This window comes from Copadichromis virginalis, linkage group LG15, assembly GCF_057382275.1.
Source record: "Copadichromis virginalis isolate Kocher_CV1m ecotype Utaka linkage group LG15, C_Virginalis_male_GT1.1, whole genome shotgun sequence".
Lineage (NCBI taxonomy): Eukaryota > Metazoa > Chordata > Actinopteri > Cichliformes > Cichlidae > Copadichromis > Copadichromis virginalis.
The window spans coordinates 28,609,740-28,630,611 of record NC_140632.1 but is presented as its reverse complement, the minus strand read 5'-3'; the positions used below and the strand labels follow the sequence as shown (position 1 = coordinate 28,630,611).

General features: G+C 40.2%; 1 protein-coding gene across 3 annotated transcripts in view; it reads right to left on the bottom strand.

The window, feature by feature from the left end:
- Window positions 1-20,872, bottom strand: part of cd2ap (CD2-associated protein) — a 111,302-nt gene that overhangs the window by 9,354 nt on the left and 81,076 nt on the right. For all 3 annotated transcript variants that reach the window (XM_085432838.1, XM_085432840.1, XM_085432841.1), the window contains 2 exons: window positions 9,489-9,589; window positions 475-590 (listed from right to left, as the gene is read on the bottom strand). In XM_085432838.1, coding sequence (XP_085288964.1) covers window positions 475-590; window positions 9,489-9,589 — 217 coding nt within the window. The remainder of the gene's footprint in view (window positions 1-474; window positions 591-9,488; window positions 9,590-20,872) is intronic.

The window sequence follows — 20,872 nt, the reverse complement described above, 5'->3', positions numbered from 1 at the left end:
AAATGTACACCCGAAATCAAAATAAACTGATATAAAGACCTTGATGGCAATTTAATGATAACAGTATTTGGTTGCATTCAAGAATGTGGTCCAAATGTGGGAAAAGCCAAACACCTGCTATCTACAGCAGTTTGCTTTGTAAGGCACCAGCTTTGAGCAAAAACAAGGACTGCTGTTCTAAAGCCATTTGTCTTTGTTTTCATGAAATCTCTTTAACTATCAGGTGAAGGCTTGTATACTAAAGTTGTCAGAGAAAAGAAGAGATTTCTTCTGTCACATAAATAATACGTAGGAACAAATATAGAGACCAACTTGCAGAAACTATATTACCAGACGTCAGCCTAACTTTTAACATGAGATGGTAAGAATGATGAGAGTAAGAGAGACAGCTCCTCATAATAACAATCAAAAGAAAAAAGGTCAGTGTCAACTTAAAGGGAGCGGGGGATTGTTAGCGCTAGAGCACATCCTCACCAATTGTCCTCCGCCAAACTGCGTGGGCAGCCTCCTTCCAGTCATCTTTGGTCGGTTGGTCGTGAGGTGAGAGAGCTTCTCCGAGGTAGACGACAAGTCATCAAAACTCATCAGATCTGTTGAAGCCAGATGAGAGAGAAAGAGGCGAGAGAAATAATAGAATTATTTTTTAGCAAAACATTTCAGCTATGATTAAACCCAACATCCACAAGCGAACTGACACTTTCAATAATTTCCTTTGATTCACTTTGAATGCACTGTAACTGCTCACAAACAGTTTGGCTTTTGGTTTATTTTCTGCCTCATTAACAACATTAATACACACACAGAAGCAGGAAATCAGCCAAACACAGGCACAAGGGTAAACAAACAACTAAAATATAAAAAGAATATATAAAAACTAGTGCTGTCAATAGATTAAAAAATTTAATTTTAATTAATCTCACAATTTTCTGGAATTAATCGCGATTAATCGTAATACTTGATCAATAGCCTGGACTTTATATTTAAGCTTGTAACTGACATTTATGCAATATAATGAAGTAAATTCAGAATAAACACAAATAATGTATGCTTATATTCAGATAATTTGAATAGTTTTCTTCAATCTTTTAAAGGTTTTCTGATGTGACGTACAACTTTTTAAAAAACCTATATACTAATAGGTAAGTATACACTTTTATATAATATATATAAGAGCTGTCAAACAATTAAAATGTTTAATCAGATTCATCACAGGGTTACTGTGGATTAATTTTGATTAATCACGATTAAATATAATTTATTTTTATTCTATACCACAATTCATTTTGCTTTAGCAAACAGACTCGAGAAAAAAGGGAAAATATACGCAATTAACATGTTTACTGAACATCTTGAACATTCATGTTAACAAAAAACTCTGTAAACGTTTATCCACCCTCTCTCTGTTACTCTTGGGGAGGCACTTCAAGTCCTTGAAACGAGGAACCAAAGCTATGTAAAGCGCGTTCTCAACGATATTAATAGGTCTGCAGTTTGTTGCAGTCCACTTGGCAATTACGTCAGTCAATAATTCCGAGGTAGACTCACTGAGTCCCTGATGTTCCGTGAATGGTTTGTCGCAAGCTCGGTGACGCGTTAGCCAAAGTCCTAGCAGCATCCCCGACTAACGCATGCTTTGCGTCAATGTGACATTTTAAGCTGGAAGTGCTTCGGTGAAAAGAAAATTCCTTCTTGCACAATGTGCATAATACTTTGTCGGTCGACTGTTCTGTCTTGTTATTTTTGGAATACTCAAATTTCCCATCAGAGGGCCAATGTGTGTTTATCATCTTCCAAACTGAGTTGATTGGTTCAGCTACCCATCACTACCAGATCAACTGTCCATTTGCGCATGTGAGAAAGTAACTCTACTTGGACAAACAGCCCGAAATGCGTTGACAGAAGCATTTCAGGGATTTAGAGTCAGTCTACACTCCAGATGTGTTAATTGCGTTAAAAATTGTAATTGCGTTGACCGTGATAGCAAATTAATGTGCGTTAACGCATTAATTTTGACAGCACTAATAAAAACAGTAAAAAATTTCTTCTTTAAACACTTAAATCTACTGACACAAGGGGCAGCTTTCATATTTTTGGATGATGAAGTAACTCCTGTTTGATCCTCCTGTCTGGCCCCTGGAGAAACACGTGGGGTGCTTGACACAATATTGACCTTAAAACAGAGGAACCGTGAGGGAAGCTGAAAGGTCTCAGAGAAAGGACTCCTGAAATAGATTTAATAGAGCAGACCTGAATGGCTTTCACTCAGGGGTACTGTTTGCTACAGCTGAGGTGCTAAAAGTCGACAAGTCTCCAGAAGCCAGTCTGTCACGCACACCCATGAAACATGAAAGTTCAATCTCAGCTGCAATTCAAGCCAGCAGTTTACCGCTGAGTAGGTGCAAAGTGCTGTTACACAGTACTCACTGTTTTTCACCGTTCACTTTAAATGCAGCAATAACTCCATTCTTCCTGGCCTGTAGTTCATTGTGTTGTATGTAAACAACCTCATGTCAAGTTAACATACACGTGCAGTTAAAAATGGATATCAGGCTTTTACTGATAAAACTGCTTGTAAGATCATTGTTTGTGTTGTGTTCTTTTTTTTTTTGTTTCCAGATCTGCTTAGCTGCAGTCACTAAACGACCTGAAGAATTGTTTTTAGATTAAAAGCCTCTGATTAGATCAAAGCTACTTTCAGCTGCTGCTTTGCTACAAGGGGGTCACCACAGTGGGTAGCTGTGCATGTTTGATCTAGCAGTTTTACGCTGGATGTCCTTCCTGCTACTACTCCACAGAACGTTTGCGCCTCTGGCTGAAAGTGAATCAGCAACCTTTTCCTTGCCAAGTGAATGTCTAACCCATGTGACACAAGAAATATACAGGTATTTATGAGTTCTTACTAAAACGCTAGGACAACCCAGTCTAAAAATAAGCTTATTTTGTTCTCACAGCAAGTCGTGGATTACTTGTTTAAGCTCTCCCCAACATTGCTAAGATCAGCTGATTGTTGCAAGGCGTCCTCTGGCGGATTCACTATGGAATATCAACACAGAGAATGTGACTGAAGGGTGTTTCTTCAGTCTCATCTTTTTTCTTTTTTTACATTTTTATGGGTTGGCCAATATATTGGCAAATAGCTCATAAAGGTAATATATAGCCTGGAAAAAGCAAGCAAAACAGAAAACCTTTATGACTGGCCTCCTAGCATTCAAGTCTTATACAGACTAACAAGCTTAAGCTAATTAGGTACACATGCCATACATGAGAAAATTATCATCTATAGTTACAATTTTGCACTATACTAACAAATCAGAAATGAACTGAAATTAAATTATTATTTTTCTTTGGTTTAATAAATGGTGTTGGTATTTTGGTGACACTTTTTTGGTGCTCTTCACGAATTAGTCGTGATTTTCTGACCAAAAATTTAAAATCTGTGTTCAGAGGGGCGTGGTTATGGCGCTGAACTAGGCACACGTATTTTTGTGAGCTCCTGGCGATATTTTAGTAAGTTCCTGAAAACTGTCCTTTAACTGCGTCAACAGTGATAACTATTGCTTGTAACGAGTTATTATCGTGTATCCGCGACATTATGCCGGCTAAGAAAGCACAAAATAAATCTAAGGCACACTCTTCTCTGAGTGAGGAAGACGACATCTCTGACGCTAGCAGTCAAGCTAACTCTGCAGGTGATGCTAGCCCTGGGAGTCTCCTGGACGTGAGTACTGGAATGGCCCATAACATGGATGTTATTCAAATACTCGACGGAATCAGAAATGACTTTTCCACAAAACTTGATGTGGTCCTGTCAGCGATCCAAGATGTTAAAAGAGATGTGCAGAGATGCGCATTAGCAGCGTGGAGGACGCCATTAACTCAGAGAAAGGCAAGATAGATGCGCTAGTTAAACAAGTGGCTCTCCTCACGAACAAACTCGAGGACCTCGAAAATCGCTCTCGTCGTTCCAAACTACGACTAGTTAATGTGCCGGAGAAAATAGAAGGACATGACGCGGTGGCTTTCCTAGAGAAGTGGCTCCCCGAAGCGCTGGGACCAGCAACATTCCCGAGACAACCTCTCATCGAAAGAGCTCACCGGTTGCCCGGCCGGATGCAACCCAACCGACCACCCTCACCGAGAGTCCTCATCATGAAGTTTTTAAACTTCCAAGACAAGGTTCGGGTGATATGGGCGGCTATGGCCAAAGGGAAAGTTATCTGCGGAGGTCAAGAGGTCATGTTCTTCCCGGATCTTTCTACAGATCTCCACCGACGGAGGAGGGGCTTCGACCGGGTGAAACAGCAGCTCAGGGCGATGAACGTACGTTACGGATTAATTTACCCGGCAAAGCTACGAGTGTCATCTGGTGGACATACGCATGTCTTTGAGACCCCAGCAGATGCGGAAAAGTTCATCCGAGGTTTGCAGAATACAGAGGACTAGCAGAATATCTGATGGGGACTGCCGAATCCTTCACTATCTGCCCATAACAACTGTAGTTTGAAATTGTTGGATTTAATGGTCAATATTGCTCATCCTTACTGTTGAATTTTTTGGGGAGAGTATTTTTCTTTTTTGTATTTACTTTGGTTTACCGTTCCTTCGTTCTCCTCAGTTGTATTGGGCATTTTATTTATCCCTTATAGATAACTAGCCACGCCCACTCGTTGATTGGGCTTTCATTTGTGTCTTGGAGTACTGGTTGTTCGACATACAGTCGGCTCTCCGGGATGAGAGTTATGCTACAAGAAAGTTTGTAATGATCATTGTATACATACTTGTTCATGTAGGTTATACATTTTCGTCAGGAGACGCAATTGTCCAGGTGGTTTGGTTTTGTTTGACCATGTCAGCTCGGTTTGGTCTAGCTGCTCCCTTGTTTACATTGGATCAGCGTGTGCACTTAACTGCACCCCAAGGTCAGGGGGAGGGCGGGGTAGGGCGAGGGGCTGTCCGGTTCAGGTTGACAGCTAAGGGGGTTCATTTATGGCAGATTTTGTGTTATTTCTTTGTGTTTTTGTATTTTTCACAACGTGTTGCTTTTTACTGGTTTACTCCCAGCACAACAGTTAGAGATACTGAAAGGTTTACCAACAACCAAATGAAGATACTATGTTGCACAATCTGTTGTATTAATAAGAATAGATGACTTCATATAAGACTTTTAAATTTACTTCTTGGAATGTGAGAGGAATGGTAAAAGTGGTTAAACTAAAACAGGTTATTACCAGGCTTAAACAACTTGAGTCATCAATAGCGTTTATCCAAGAGACCCATTTACTCAGAGAGGATCTGGTGAAAGTACGTAGGAGATGGCCAGGCAAAGTGCTAGCATCCTGTTGCCCTTCGCACGCGAGAGGGGTTATGGTGTTAATTCATAATTCAGTGCCTTTCCAAGTAAATAACACTATTTATGATAAAGCTGGCAGATTTTTGGTGGTTCAAGGAACTCTCTTGAAAGAGAATTTCAATTTAGTTAATGTTTATGGCCCTAATGATGATAACCCTTTATTTTTTGAGAATTTATTACTATTGATAGCTACCCTTCCTGGTAGGATAATATTGGCAGGTGACTTAAATTGTACTCTGGACCCGAAGCTTGACCGCTCATCAGGGATAGACACTTCACACTCTCAAACAAGAAAAAAAATACAACAATATTTGAAAGATCTGAACCTCTGATCCATGGAGAATTCAAAACCCCAATAAAAGGGAATTCTCATGCTATTCAGCAGTATTTAAATCCCACTCCCGAATAGATTATTTTTTAATTTCCTCATCTTTGCTACCCAATATAACTAAGTGTATATATGACAGCATTGTGTTGTCAGATCATGCCCCAACATCACTATTTTATGAGGTAGAACAAGTGAATAGCCGCTCAAACAAGTGGCGCTTGCACCCTAAATGGATACATGATTCTGACTTTATGAAATTTGTAGGAGAACACATTGATCTCTACTTCTCAATTAATACAATTCAAACAACAGCAGCCGTTAGGTGGGAAGCTTTTAAGGCATATATTAGTGGACAAATGATAAGTTTCACCAGTTCTAAATTTAACAAATTCAAACAGACAATGAACGAATTAGACAATAAAATTAGAGAATTAGAGAGAGAAGTTAACATAGATGATTCAACACAGAAAAAACAGGAGTTATTGACCCTTAAAGCTAAATACGAGGAGCTGTCTATGCTTAAAGCTGAAGATGGTTTAATAAGATTGAAACAGACGTTTTATGATCAGGGTGAAAAGCCGGGTAGACTACTAGCTTGGCAGATAAAGAAACTTGAATCTGACAGAGCCATTAATATAATTAGGAACGATCAAGGGGAATTATCCACAGATCCCACAGAAATTAATAACACCTTTGTCTCGTATTATAAAACCCTATATAAATCTGACAGCCCACTGGACCTGGTAAGCCAAAATGCTTTCTTGGATAGATTGATCTTTCCCTGTATTTCTGAGGATGTGAAAAATGAATTGGAGAGAGAAATAAATTTCAATGACGTTTCTGATGCAATTACGAACATGAGAGGTGGTAAGGCTTCGGGTCCTGATGGGCTTCCGATAGATATTTACAAGCTATTTAAAGCAAAATTAATTCCCCCATTATTAGATGTTTATTTGGAATCCTATGAAACAGGTCGCCTCCCTGCTACATTTCGTAGTGCCCTGATCACTCTCATTCTAAAACCGAGCAAAGCGCCAGCCGAAAGCGGTTCTTACAGACCCATATCGCTGTTAAATTCTGACTCCAAAATCATAGCTAAGGCTTTGGCTATGAGGCTGGAGAGGGCTCTTCCAGTCATTATACACGGAGATCAAAATGGTTTCGTTCAAAATCGCCAGGGGTTCCACAATGTGAGGAGAGTTCTCAATATAATCCACGAATGTGAAGAGTTACCTGATACTGCAATACTATCACTCGACGCGGAGAAGGCGTTCGATCGAGTTGAATGGCCCTATCTAATTGAGGTGCTTAAGCGTTTTGGATTTGGTGATCACTTCCGCCGATGGATTGAAATTTTACTTGCTGATTCGGTTGCAATGGTATCTACCAATAATCTCATCTCTAGTCCTTTTGAGCTATCTCGAGGCACCAGGCAAGGGTCTCCGATTTCACCTGTGCTTTTTGTACTAGCCATGGAACCTTTAGCGATAGCAATTAGATCACATCCCTCGATCCATGGTATTAAAATCGGGGAGATGCTACACAAAATTGCAATGTACGCTGACGATACTGTTGTGTTTCTATCACACCTTGCAGAATCAATACCATCTCTCCTGAAGCTATTCGATCAATTTAGCAGTTTCTCTGGGTTCAAAGTGAACGAAGAAAAATCATCCATTATGTTTTTAAATATGAACGAGAGGTTGAAACCAGTTGTATCCCACCCATTTGTGAATGCCGCAGAGGGATTTAAATATTTAGGCATCAGAGTAACACCAACGATAAGCAATCTTAGTTCAGCCAATTATGAGCCCCTGGTGGTAGGGTTGTCGGATGAGATCACTAGATTAATATCATTGCCTCTTTCTTTACTGGGAAGAATAAACATAGTAAAGATGACTATATTACCTAAATTCCTATATATCTTTCAGTCAATTCCGCTGGCCCCTCCTCCTTCTTTTTTTTCCAAGATCAGAAAGCTTCTTTCTAATTTCATCTGGAACAATAGGAAGCCAAGACTCAGACTCTCCCTCTTGTATTTACCATATATGATAGGGGAGGACTACAGTTTCCAAATTTAAAATGGTACTATTGGGCTGCTCAGCTGAGGACCACTATGTTTTGGTTTTCAAACGATATTTCCCTTCCCTGGTTAGCAACTGAAAGAATGTCCTCAAAGGGTCTGTCGTTAAATAACTATTTATACTCAGCACCCTTTAAAACTTTAAAGAAAATTACTACTAATCCCTTTGTAAAAAACACTGTTGTTGTTTGGCATGAAGTACAAAAAATGTTGAATGACTCTCCTGGGTTGTCCTGTTTCTCCCCAATTTGGGGTAATGAACTCTTTGCCCCGGCTAAGAATGACATGGGCTTTAAAGCTTGGCTGAACAAGGGCATTGCGAAACTACAGGACGTATATGAGGAATATTCTCTAATGTCATTCAGTGAATTATGGGCAAAGTTTGATTTACCGCAGAAACACTTTAAGTATCTGCAACTTAGAAGTTTTATTCTGGCACACTTAAACAATTCAGTGCACCAACCCCCACTCTCCATCCTAGAAACTCATGTTACAAAAAACTGTTTTGGTAAAAGACTGGTGTCCCAGTTTTATAGCCTTTTAGTTGAAAACCATAAGGATAACTCTGATAGTAAAAGACGGGAGTGGATTAGTGACTTACATGAAGATATTTCATATACTGAATGGGGTAAAATATGTTCAAAAACACACACTCAAACCATTAACACTCGTTTGAGAAAGATACAATTTAATTGGATAATGCGAACATACATATCCCCTGTACAATTAAATAAATTTGATCCTAATATAATTGATCTATGCTATAAGTGTAATAGGCATCAGGGTACACTATATCACTGCCTGTGGAAATGTGAAGAGATCCAAAAATTTTGGAGCTCTGTGTTAAAATATATCTCTCAGATCACAACTTCTCCTGTACCGCTTTGCCCTAAGTTATGCATTTTAGGCTTGTATCCAGATGACTGTACTCTGTCTTGTGAGGAAAGAAAAATGGTCGATATTGTTTGCTACAGGCCAAACGCTGTATCGCCTTATGCTGGAAGAATGTTGGTTGCCCCTCTTTTAACCACTGGTTAAATAACTTAACACCGAGTTTAGCTCTTGAGAAACTGAACTATATTGTTAGAAAGAAGGCTTCTGAATTGTACAACATCTGGAAGATATTTTTGGATCTACTGAGGAGTGGGGATGTGGGGGGGGGGGGGGCTGAGTGAATAAGCCAACTAGATAATGAATAATGTCTGACTTGCTGTTGGGAATATACTATGTAATCTATATTATGATTTATTTATTTATTTATTTTTAATTGTATTTATTTGTATGGTTTAATTTAATTTATTTAACTATGCATTTATTTGGAACCTTTTAGGATTAACACTTCAATTATCGTTATTACTATTACTATTATTATTATTATTATTATTATTAGTGTTGTTATTATTATTACTATTATTTTAATGACTGCCATACGTTCATTTTATGTTGGTGTTGATACTGTTGAAAAAACAAATAAACATACGTTTAAAAAAAAAAAAAAAAATCAGAAATGTTATTTACCACGGTCACAAAAAAGACTTACTGTCAAAGCAAAAATCTTCTGGTGAAGTCATTTATTGACTTCTTATAAGCAACCGACAATAATTAAAGTAGGAAAAAAAACTATAGATACACTTTAATGTTTTTTTAATGTGGCTACAGTGGAAATAATTTGATACCAGGGGTTATGATCGTAGCAATCTGACATGCATGTAGTAGTATGGACATACCTGTACCCGACTTCTCCACAGAGTCTGCAGACACCGGTTTGGTGAGAGGTAATGGCTCGGAGTCAGACTTTGGTCGTGTGGATGGCACCTCTCCATTGTGCCTGTGGTTAAAAGAGAAAAACTTCACTTTAGCAATATCAGCGACAATTTAGCTGATATTTTACATTTTATATTAAACGAATAACAAAATTAATTGTTCTCATCATCCCATCGGATTTCTAAAAGTCTTATACAGATTGAAAATGTGACATCAAAACCGCAAAGGATTGTAGGTACAAGTGGCAAGTGGTACTAGCGCATGCAGGCTTTCACAAGAAAACAGTCACACAGCGATAAAAAGAAACACAAATAATGGCAAGAAGCTGTTGTATGCAATAGCCTTTCGCATGACAGCCACGGGAAGCTGACGGGTAAACAGATCGGTTTTTATTGGATTCCATCGTGGAAGAGAAACTGTTCAAGCCATGTTTCCGAAGTAACAAAGAGCCGATGGATGGTCTGGATTGCAGCTATTCGAAGACTAAATATTTCAGCACACTCCAGCTCACATGTTAGTCTGCTCCAAGCATGTCCACAAAGGTAAGTCTTTTGTTGTGGTTAAGTAATTTATCATAACATAATAATAGTTGATGTAGGTTACAAATAAGTCTTATATTGATTTGAATTGAATTTGTTTACTGTGCCTTTGCGGGCTAATGTTTGTTGTGTTTTGTAGGAAAACCAGCCTTCAAAATGTTGGAATGCGATCCAGACTGGGCACCCTCTATCAACCTGGGTCATACCGAGTTTAAAGCTGTTACCACAGCGAGATTTGATCAGTTAAGAGAGAGAGAGCGATATCAAAACAGCCATGAAAAGTAGTAGCTCTATCCTGGCCATTTGTGGCCACTTCACTTTTGTTTTTTCAACCATTTTTGTTCTGTTAATGCAAATGGAATGAAACTTCCCAAAGGTGTGTATTTTTTCCATAGTTTTTAATTTTCAACACCAGCTCCTTAATAATGCCAATAATACAGTGACTTGCAAAAGTATTCGGCCCCCTTGAACTTTTCCACATTTTGTCACATTACAGCCACAAACATGGTAAATGGCCTGTATTTATATAGCGCTTTACTAGTCCCTAAGGACCCCAAAGCGCTTTACATATCCAGTCATCCACCCATTCACACACACATTCACACTCTGGTGATGGCAAGCTACATTGTAGCCACAGCCACCCTGGGGCGCACTGACAGAGACATGAATCAATTTTATTGGAATTCCACGTGAAAGACCAATACAAAGTGGTGTACACGTGAGAAGTTGAACAAAAATCATACATGATTCCAAACATTTTTTAAAAATAAATGACTGCAAAGTGGGGTGTGTATAATTATTCAGCCCCCCTGAGTAAATACTTTGTAGAACCACCTTTTGCTGCAATTACAGCTGCCAGTCTTTTAGGGTATGTCTCTACCAGCTTTGCACATCTAGAGACTGAAATCCTTGCCCATTCTTCTTTGCAAAACAGCTACAGCTAAGTCAGATTAGATGGTCAGCGTTTGTGAACAGCAGTTTTCAGATCTTGCCACAGATTCTCGATTGGATTTAGATCTGGACTTTGACTGGGCCATTCTAACACATGGATATGTTTTGTTTTAAACCATTCCATTGTTGCCCTGGCTTTAAGTTTAGGGTCATTGTCCTGCTGGAAGGTGAACCTTATTTTGGTCTCATCTGACCAGAGCACCTTCTTCCACATGTTTGCTGTGTCCCCCACATGGCTTGTGGAAAACTGCAAACGGGACTTCTTATGGTTTTCTATTAACAATGGCTTTCTTCTTGCCACTCTTCCATAAAGGCCAACTTTGTGCAGTGCACGACTAATAGTTGTCCTATGGACAGATTCCCCCACCTGAGCTGTAAATCTCTGCAGCTCGTCCAGAGTCACCATGGGCCTCTTGGCTGCATTTCTGATCAGCGCTCTCCTAGTTCGGCCTGTGAGTTTAGGTGGACGGCCTTGTCTTGGTAGGTTTACAGTTGTGCCATACAGAAACACTTCCATTTCTGAATGATGACTTAAACAGTGCTCCGTGGGATGTTCAAGGCTTGGGAAATCTTTTTGTAGCCTAAACCTGCTTTAAATTTCTCAATAATTTTATCTCTGACCCGTCTGGTGTGTTGTTACGGACTACGGATTGGTAACAGACTGATTCTTATATAGCGGTTCTCTACTCTCCCGGAGTACTCAAAGCGCTCTATACAACATGCCTCATTCACCCATTCACACCCACTCATGCAAGCACTTCTAAACGCAAGTGCAAACCTAATCTACATTCACACACATTCACACTCCGATGAACGCATCGAAGGGCAATTTGGGGTTAGTATCTTGCCCAAGGACACTTGACATGCAGACTGGCGAAGCCTAAAATCGAACCACTAACCTTTCGATCAGTAGCTGATCTGCTCTACCACCTGAGCCACAGCCACCCAATATTCTCTTAGACAACCTTTGAGGCCGTCACAGAGCAGCTATATTTGTACTGACATTAGATTACACACAGGTGCACTCTATTTAGTCATTAGCACTCATCAGGCAATGTCTATGGGCAACTGACTGCACTCAGACCAAAGGGGGCTGAATAATTACGCACACCCCACTTTGCAGTTATTTATTTGTAGAAAATGTTTGGAATCATGTATGATTTTCGTTCCACTTCTCAAGTGTACACCACTTTGTATTGGTCTTTCACGTGGAATTCCAATAAAATTGATTCATGTTTGTGGTGGTAATGTGACAAAATGTAGGGGCCGAATACTTTTGCAAGCCACTGTATACACTATACATGAAATTGTTCCTCTTGGGGGGCGTGGTTATGGCGCTGAACTAGGCACACATATTTTTGTGAGCTCCTGGTGATATTTTAGTAAGTTCCTGAAAACTGTCCTTTAACTGCGTCAACAGTGATAACTATTGCTTGTAACGAGTTATTATCGTATATCCGCGACATTATGCCGGCTAAGAAAGCACAAAATAAATCTAAGGCACACTCTTCTCTGAGTGTGGAAGACGACATCTCTGACGCTAGCAGTCAAGCTAACTCTGCAGGTGATGCTAGCCCTGGGAGTCTCCTGGACGTGGGTACTGGAATGGCCCATAACATGGATGTTATTCAAATACTCGACGGAATCAGAAATGACTTTTCCACAAAACTTGATGTGGTCCTGTCAGCGATCCAAGATGTTAAAAGAGATGTGCAGGACTTTTCGGTGCGCATGGATGGGGCAGAGATGCGCATTAGCAGCGTGGAGGACGCCGTTAACTCAGAGAAAGGCAAGATAGATGCGCTAGTTAAACAAGTGGCTCTCCTCACGAACAAACTCGAGGACCTCGAAAATCGCTCTCGTCATTCCAACCTACGACTAGTTAATTTGCCGGAGAAAATAGAAGGAAATGACGCGGTGGCGTTCCTAGAGAAGAGGCTCCCCGAAGCACTGGGACCAGCAACATTCCCGAGACAACCTCTCACCGAAAGAGCTCACCGGTTGCCCGGCTGGACGCAACCCAACCGACCACCCTCACCGAGAGTCCTCATCGTGAAGTTTTTAAACTTCCAAGACAAGGTTCGGGTGTTGGGGGCGGCTATGGCCAAAGGGAAAGTTATTTGCGGGGGTCAAGAGGTCATGTACTTCCCGGATCTTTCTACAGATCTCCACCGACGGAGGAGGGGCTTCGACCGGGTGAAACAGCAGCTCAGGGCGATGAACGTACGTTACGGATTAATTTACCCGGCGAAGCTACGAGTGTCATCTGGTTGACATACGCATGTCTTTGAGACCCCAGCAGATGCGGAAAAGTTCATCCGAGGTTTGCAGAATACAGAGGACTAGCAGAATATCTGATGGGGACTGCCGAATCCTTCACTATCTGCCCATAACAGCTGTAGTTTGAAATTGTTGGATTTAATGGTCAATATCGCTCATCCTTACTGTTGAATTTTTTGGGGAGAGTATTTTTCTTTTTTGTATTTACTTTGGTTTACCGTTCCTTCGTTCTCCTCAGTTGTATTGGGCATTTTATTTATCCCTTATAGATAACTAGCCACGCCCACTCGTTGATTGGGCTTTCATTTGTGTCTTGGAGTACTGGTTGTTCGACATACAGTCGGCTCTCCGGGATGAGAGTTATGCTACAAGAAAGTTTGTAATGATCATTGTATACATACTTGTTCATGTAGGATATACATTTTCGTCAGGAGACGCAATTGTCCAGGTGGTTTGGTTTTGTTTGACCATGTCAGCTCGGTTTGGTCTAGCTGCTCCCTTGTTTACATTGGATCAGCGTGTGCACTTAACTGCACCCCAAGGTCAGGGGGAGGGCGGGGTAGGGCGAGGGGCTGTCCGGTTCAGGTTGACAGCTAAGGGGGTTCATTTATGGCAGATTTTGTGTTATTTCTTTGTGTTTTTGTATTTTTCACAACGTGTTGCTTTTTACTGGTTTACTCCCAGCACAACAGTTAGAGATACTGAAAGGTTTACCAACAACCAAATGAAGATACTATGTTGCACAATCTGTTGTATTAATAAGAATAGATGACTTCATATAAGACTTTTAAATTTACTTCTTGGAATGTGAGAGGAATGGTAAAAGTGGTTAAACTAAAACAGGTTATTACCAGGCTTAAACAACTTGAGTCATCAATAGCGTTTATCCAAGAGACCCATTTACTCAGAGAGGATCTGGTGAAAGTACGTAGGAGATGGCCAGGCAAAGTGCTAGCATCCTGTTGCCCTTCGCACGCGAGAGGGGTTATGGTGTTAATTCATAATTCAGTGCCTTTCCAAGTAAATAACACTATTTATGATAAAGCTGGCAGATTTTTGGTGGTTCAAGGAACTCTCTTGAAAGAGAATTTCAATTTAGTTAATGTTTATGGCCCTAATGATGATAACCCTTTATTTTTTGAGAATTTATTACTATTGATAGCTACCCTTCCTGGTAGGATAATATTGGCAGGTGACTTAAATTGTACTCTGGACCCGAAGCTTGACCGCTCATCAGGGATAGACACTTCACACTCTCAAACAAGAAAAAAAATACAACAATATTTGAAAGATCTGAACCTCTGATCCATGGAGAATTCAAAACCCCAATAAAAGGGAATTCTCATGCTATTCAGCAGTATTTAAATCCCACTCCCGAATAGATTAACCTTAAAGCTTAAATACGAGGAGCTGTCTATGCTTAAAGCTGAAGATGGTTTAATAAGATTGAAACAGACGTTTTATGATCAGGGTGAAAAGCTGGGTAGACTACTAAGCTTGGCAGATAAAGAAACTTAAAACCCTATATAAATCTGACAGCCCACTGGACCTGGTAAGCCAAAATGCTTTCTTGGATAGATTGATCTTTCCCTGTATTTCTGAGGATATGAAAAATGAATTGGAGAGAGAAATAAATTTCAATGACGTTTCTGATGCAATTACGAACATGAGAGGTGGTAAGGCTTCGGGTCCTGATGGGCTTCCGATAGATATTTACAAGCTATTTAAAGCAAAATTAATTCCCCCATTATTAGATGTTTATTTGGAATCCTATGAAACAGGTCGCCTCCCTGCTACATTTCGTAGTGCCCTGATCACTCTCATTCTAAAACCGAGCAAAGCGCCAGCCGAAAGCGGTTCTTACAGACCCATATCGCTGTTAAATTCTGACTCCAAAATCATAGCTAAAGCTCTGGCTATGAGGCTGGAGAGGGCTCTTCCAGTCATTATACACGGAGATCAAAATGGTTTCGTTCAAAATCGCCAGGGGTTCCACAACGTGAGGAGAGTTCTCAATATAATCCACGAATGTGAAGAGTCACCTGATACTGCAATACTATCACTCGACGCGGAGAAGGCGTTCGATCGAGTTGAATGGCCCTGTCTAATTGAGGTGCTTAAGCTTTTTGGATTTGGTGATCACTTCTGCCGATGGATTGAAATTTTACTTGCTGATTCGGTTGCAATGGTATCTACCAATAATCTCATCTCTAGTCCTTTTGAGCCATCTCGAGGCACCAGGCAAGGGTCTCCGATTTCACCTGTGCTTTTTGTACTAGCCATGGAACCTTTAGCGATAGCAATTAGATCACATCCCTTGATCCATGGTATTAAAATTGGGGAGATGCTACACAAAATTGAAATGTACGCTGACGATACTGTTGTGTTTCTATCACACCTTGCAGAATCAATACCATCTCTCCTGAAGCTATTCGATCAATTTAGCAGTTTCTCTGGGTTCAAAGTGAACGAAGAAAAATCATCCATTATGTTTTTAAATATGAACGAGAGGTTGAAACCAGTTGTATCCCACCCATTTGTGAATGCCGCAGAGGGATTTAAATATTTAGGCATCAGAGTAACCCCAACGATAAGCAATCTTAGTTCAGCCAATTATGAGCCCTTGGTGGAAGGGTTGTCGGATGAGATCACTAGATTAATATCATTGCCTCTTTCTTTACTGGGAAGAATAAACATAGTAAAGATGACTATATTACCTAAATTCCTATATATCTTTCAGTCAATTCTGCTGGCCCCTCCTCCTCCTTTTTTTTCCAAGACCAGCAAACTTCTTTCTAATTTCATCTGGAACAATAGGAAGCCAAGACTCAGACTCTCCCTCTTGTATTTACCATATGATAGGGGAGGACTACAGTTTCCAAATTTAAAATGGTACTATTGGGCTGCTCAGCTGAGGACCACTATGTTTTGGTTTTCAAACGATATTTCCCTTCCCTGGTTAGCAACTGAAAGAATGTCCTCAAAGGGTCTGTCGTTAAATAGCTATTTATACTCAGCACCCTTTAAAACTTTAAAGAAAATTACTACTAATCCCTTTGTAAAAAACACTGTTGTTGCTTGGCATGAAGTACAAAAAATGTTGAATGACTCTCCTGGGTTGTCCTGTTTCTCCCCAATTTGGGGTAATGAACTCTTTGCCCCGGCTAAGAATGACATGGGCTTTAAAGCTTGGCTGAACAAGGGCATTGCGAAACTACAGGACGTATATGAGGAATATTCTCTAATGTCATTCAGTGAATTAAGGGCAAAGTTTGATTTACCGCAGAAACACTTTTTTAAGTATCTGCAACTTAGAAGTTTTATTCTGGCACACTTAAACAATTCAGTGCACCAACCCCCACTCTCCATCCTAGAAACTCATGTTACAAAAAACTGTTTTGGTAAAAGACTGGTGTCCCAGTTTTATAGCCTTTTAGTTGAAAACCATAAGGATAACTCTGATAGTAAAAGACGGGAGTGGATTAGTGACTTACAAGAAGATATTTCATATACTGAATGGGGTAAAATATGTTCAAAAACACACACTCAAACCATTAACACTCGTTTGAGAATGATACAATTTAATTGGATAATGCGAACATACATATCCCCTGTACAATTAAATAAATTTGATCCTAATATAATTGATCTATGCTATAAGTGTAATAGGCATCAGGGTACACTATATCACTGCCTGTGGAAATGTGAAGAGATCCAAAAATTTTGGAGCTCTGTGTTAAAATATATCTCTCAGATCACAACTTCTCCTGTACCGCTTTGCCCTAAGTTATGCATTTTAGGCTTGTATCCAGATGACTGTACTCTGTCGTGTGAGGAAAGAAAAATGGTCGATCTTTGTTTGCTACAGGCCAAACGCTGTATCGCCTTATGCTGGAAGAATGTTGGTTGCCCCTCTTTTAACCACTGGTTAAATAACTTAACATCGAGTTTAGCTCTTGAGAAACTGAACTATATTGTTAGAAAGAAGGCTTCTGAATTGTACAACATCTGGAAGATATTTTTGGATCTACTGAGGAGTGGGGATGTGGGGGGGGGGGGGGGGGGGGGGGTGAGTGAATAAGACAACTAGATAATGAATAATGTCTGACTTGCTGTTGGGAATATACTGTGCAATCTATATTATGATATTTTTTTTAAAATTATATTTATTTGTATGGTTTCTGTCTTAATTTATTTAACTATGCATTTATGCATTTCTTTGGAATCTTTTAGGATTAACACTTCAATTATCGTTATTACTATTATTATTATTATTATTATTATTATTATTACTGTTGTTATTATTATTATTTTAATGACTGCCATACGTTCATTTTATGTTGGTGTTGATACTGTTGAAAAAATAAAAACAAATAAACATACGTTTAAAAAAAAAAAAAAATTGTTCCTCTTGGCTCTATCGTGGCCATTTTTGGCCAATTGAAACTCATTATAACCACCTTTTTTTGATTCCTATTTATTGACAGAACTATATCATGCGATTTAGGTAAAATTGCTTTCATTCTAAACTCAACACATGAAAATTGTAGTTTTTCATGTTCTTTACCAAATTTACCCATTTTTGGCCAAACAAGCAATTTCATGTAATATTCCTAGTTTCTAGTAGCGGCTTACCACACTCCAATGGACCAAAATAATGAAACAATTTTGATATAGGGGCGATCGTGGCTCAAGAGTTCGTCTTGTAATCAGAAGGTTGCCAGGTCGAGCCCTGGCTCGGACAGTCTTGGTCGTTGTGTCCTTGGGCAAGATACTTCACCTACCGCCTACTGGTGATGACCAGAGGGGGCCGATATGGCAGCCTCGCTTCTGTGGCTACAGCTGTAGCTTGCCTCCACCAGTGTGTGAATGTGAGAGTGAATGAATAGTGGAATTGTAAAGCGCTTTGAGGGTCTCGAAAAGCGCTATATAAATGCAATCCATTACTACTATTATTATTATTACATAGGTTTGATCTTAAGGATCTAATAGTTTGTGTTTGTGTATGACATTGCAGCACAAACATGTATTTGCAAGATAGACTGAAATAAATAATGACATCAAATATTACATAGGCTGCAGTGAATTTCTGTCGATGCAGGCTATTGAGCTTTGAGGTTCCCAGTCAAACTTAGCTTTGAAGCACATGCTAAAAGCACTTTTACCCTACTACTGCTGTAAGTAAGCCTAACAGCTTCCAGATAATTTATTCAGGCAATATGGCAATAAAGTCATCACTGCTTCAAGCACTGTCTATATGATCTGGTCAGAGAGCAAGGACAGCAAGCAGTCCTCTGCCCTTGAAGAAAAGACACCTGCCCAAGATGAAGAAACTTCCTCTCCAGAAGATGAGGGGACAATCTCCAAAGAAGCTGACTGCGTCACCACTGATGAAGAGTACTAGCCAGTGCCTGAATCCTCTTCTTTGGGGGAGGATTGGGGTTGGGGGGCATGGAGGTGGAGGCCGAGCAGCTGATGGAAAACAACATAGGAGCATTTTCTGAGACCAAGGAGCAGGCAACTAAGTGGATCCCTCATGAAAGGAAAACCATGTGGGTCCCACTACTGAAGAGAGACTGCTCTACAATCCAGTACCCACTGGTATCAAACCAGGGCTCACCCTGTATGGAGATCCCTGCATTAGCAGTCTGAGATCTACTTTCGACATTTTTATAACAAAGGAGATCTGTGCACCCTTACAAACCTGCACGGGAGGTGAAGGTGTGAGGATTGGAGGATTATAGATGAAGTGGAGATGTGAGCCAACAACAGGATAAAGCAATACATAGCATGTTGGATGACAACACTGGAAGTATCAGGAAGTAAAAAAATGGCATGAGATCAGACTCCAGCTGATGGAGGAGCTCCGAGGACAACATCTTTCCTTCGGTCACCTTGGCAGAGGAACCCCTCACATGAAAACTGGCACAGGGGAAACAACCCAGAGCTCCCTCCCCAGCTCCTCCAGTTGCAACAGAGGAAGATTTTGTTGTCTGTCTTTGGCTTCACCTAAACCACCACGCCGATATCCCACATGCCAAAACAACGGAGGAATGTGCTTCTTTTGACAGCAACTCACAGGGAACCAGCAGTCAGTGATGGGGAATAGAGGACGCCTGGAAGCAAGAAACAATCCTGCACTACAATAGGCACAAATACAGCTTGGATAACTTAGAGAGGAGTTGTTGAAGGCAAACTAACTGATGGCTGCTGGCTCTTTTCTCCAATCTCCTGGATGTCTTGAGATACGATGCCTTTGTCCCGCCCGCCGGAAACAACTTCACTGAAGTGGGGGAGTCCTCTACAACCTACAAATGAAGAGTGATCCTGGAAGAGCTGGGGCACATGCTGGTGACCTCAACAACTGCAAGACACCCTTGTCCCTGATTCTCAGCCACTTCTGCCATTGATCTCAAGATACAGTAGTCTGAACCACAGTGTGGGTGGCGCACCTCCAGGATTGGAACAGCAGCCCTTTGCACCGGGTGTAGAAAGTGTGCCTACAAAAACCACTCTACTGTGGTTAGCAAATCTTTCTGCTAATGAGGATGCACACAGAAGCACACACACTGTAATATAAAATTTGATCATTTTTGTGGTCATTTCAGTGGTTATTTGGTCATTAAATGGCCTTTCTGGCCACTAACACACCATGTGTGATTTTCTTTTTGGCCATTCACCCCCCCCAAAAAATAAAATAAAGTAAAAATAAATCATTGTTACTGTTATTGGTGCCTGCAATGATGATTAAAAAAAAAATTAGGTTTCATCTTTCATATTCTAAAAAATGTTAACTTTATTGCTATTTTCCCCCAAAAGCGTAGTAATAATACATAATCTGTAGGGGTGCAACGATACCCAAAATTCACGGTTCGGTTCGATACTTTGGTGTCACGGTTCGATATTTTTTCGATACAAAAAAAATGTTCATGCCTTTTTAATTTGTCATTTATTAAAATTATAAATATATATTTTAACTCAAAAGTACAGTTTTTAAATTTAACCCTAACCCTTGTGCGTGTTTTTTATTTTGACAGCGAATGCGCACCTGCGGACCACTTATGTGCAGCCCTGGTTATTTAGCTCGTCATATTGCAGCCACAGAAATTCTTTTGTCCATGAAACCATAAAGCTGCACTTTCTTTTTGCCTTATAGTCTGATTTGTCATAACTTCTCCGTTTTGTGGTAAGCTTTTCTTTGGCTGTCACCCTGACCTGTCTTATTTCGCTCAGCAGAACTAAAATATATATCTGTCTGTGAAGGTCATCGTAGTCAAATATATATCCTGCTGCTTTTACACACGCACTCACATAAGCTCAGTGATTCTCTGCACGATCAACCTCTCACATGTTTAAGCTTGCTGCCGGAGATTTCACTTGTCATGTTTGCATAGTAAGCTACCGATTAATAAGACGATGTCAGAGGAATTGGTGCACAAATTATCATCACTCACAGATCAGTACTGTCGCTCTCTATACACAGTTCGCGCGATTGCAAAGTGAAAGCAAAAAAACAAGCGCAAATTCAAACGCGATTTCAATATGTCACATATTGATAATGGCTCACCGATGCCAAT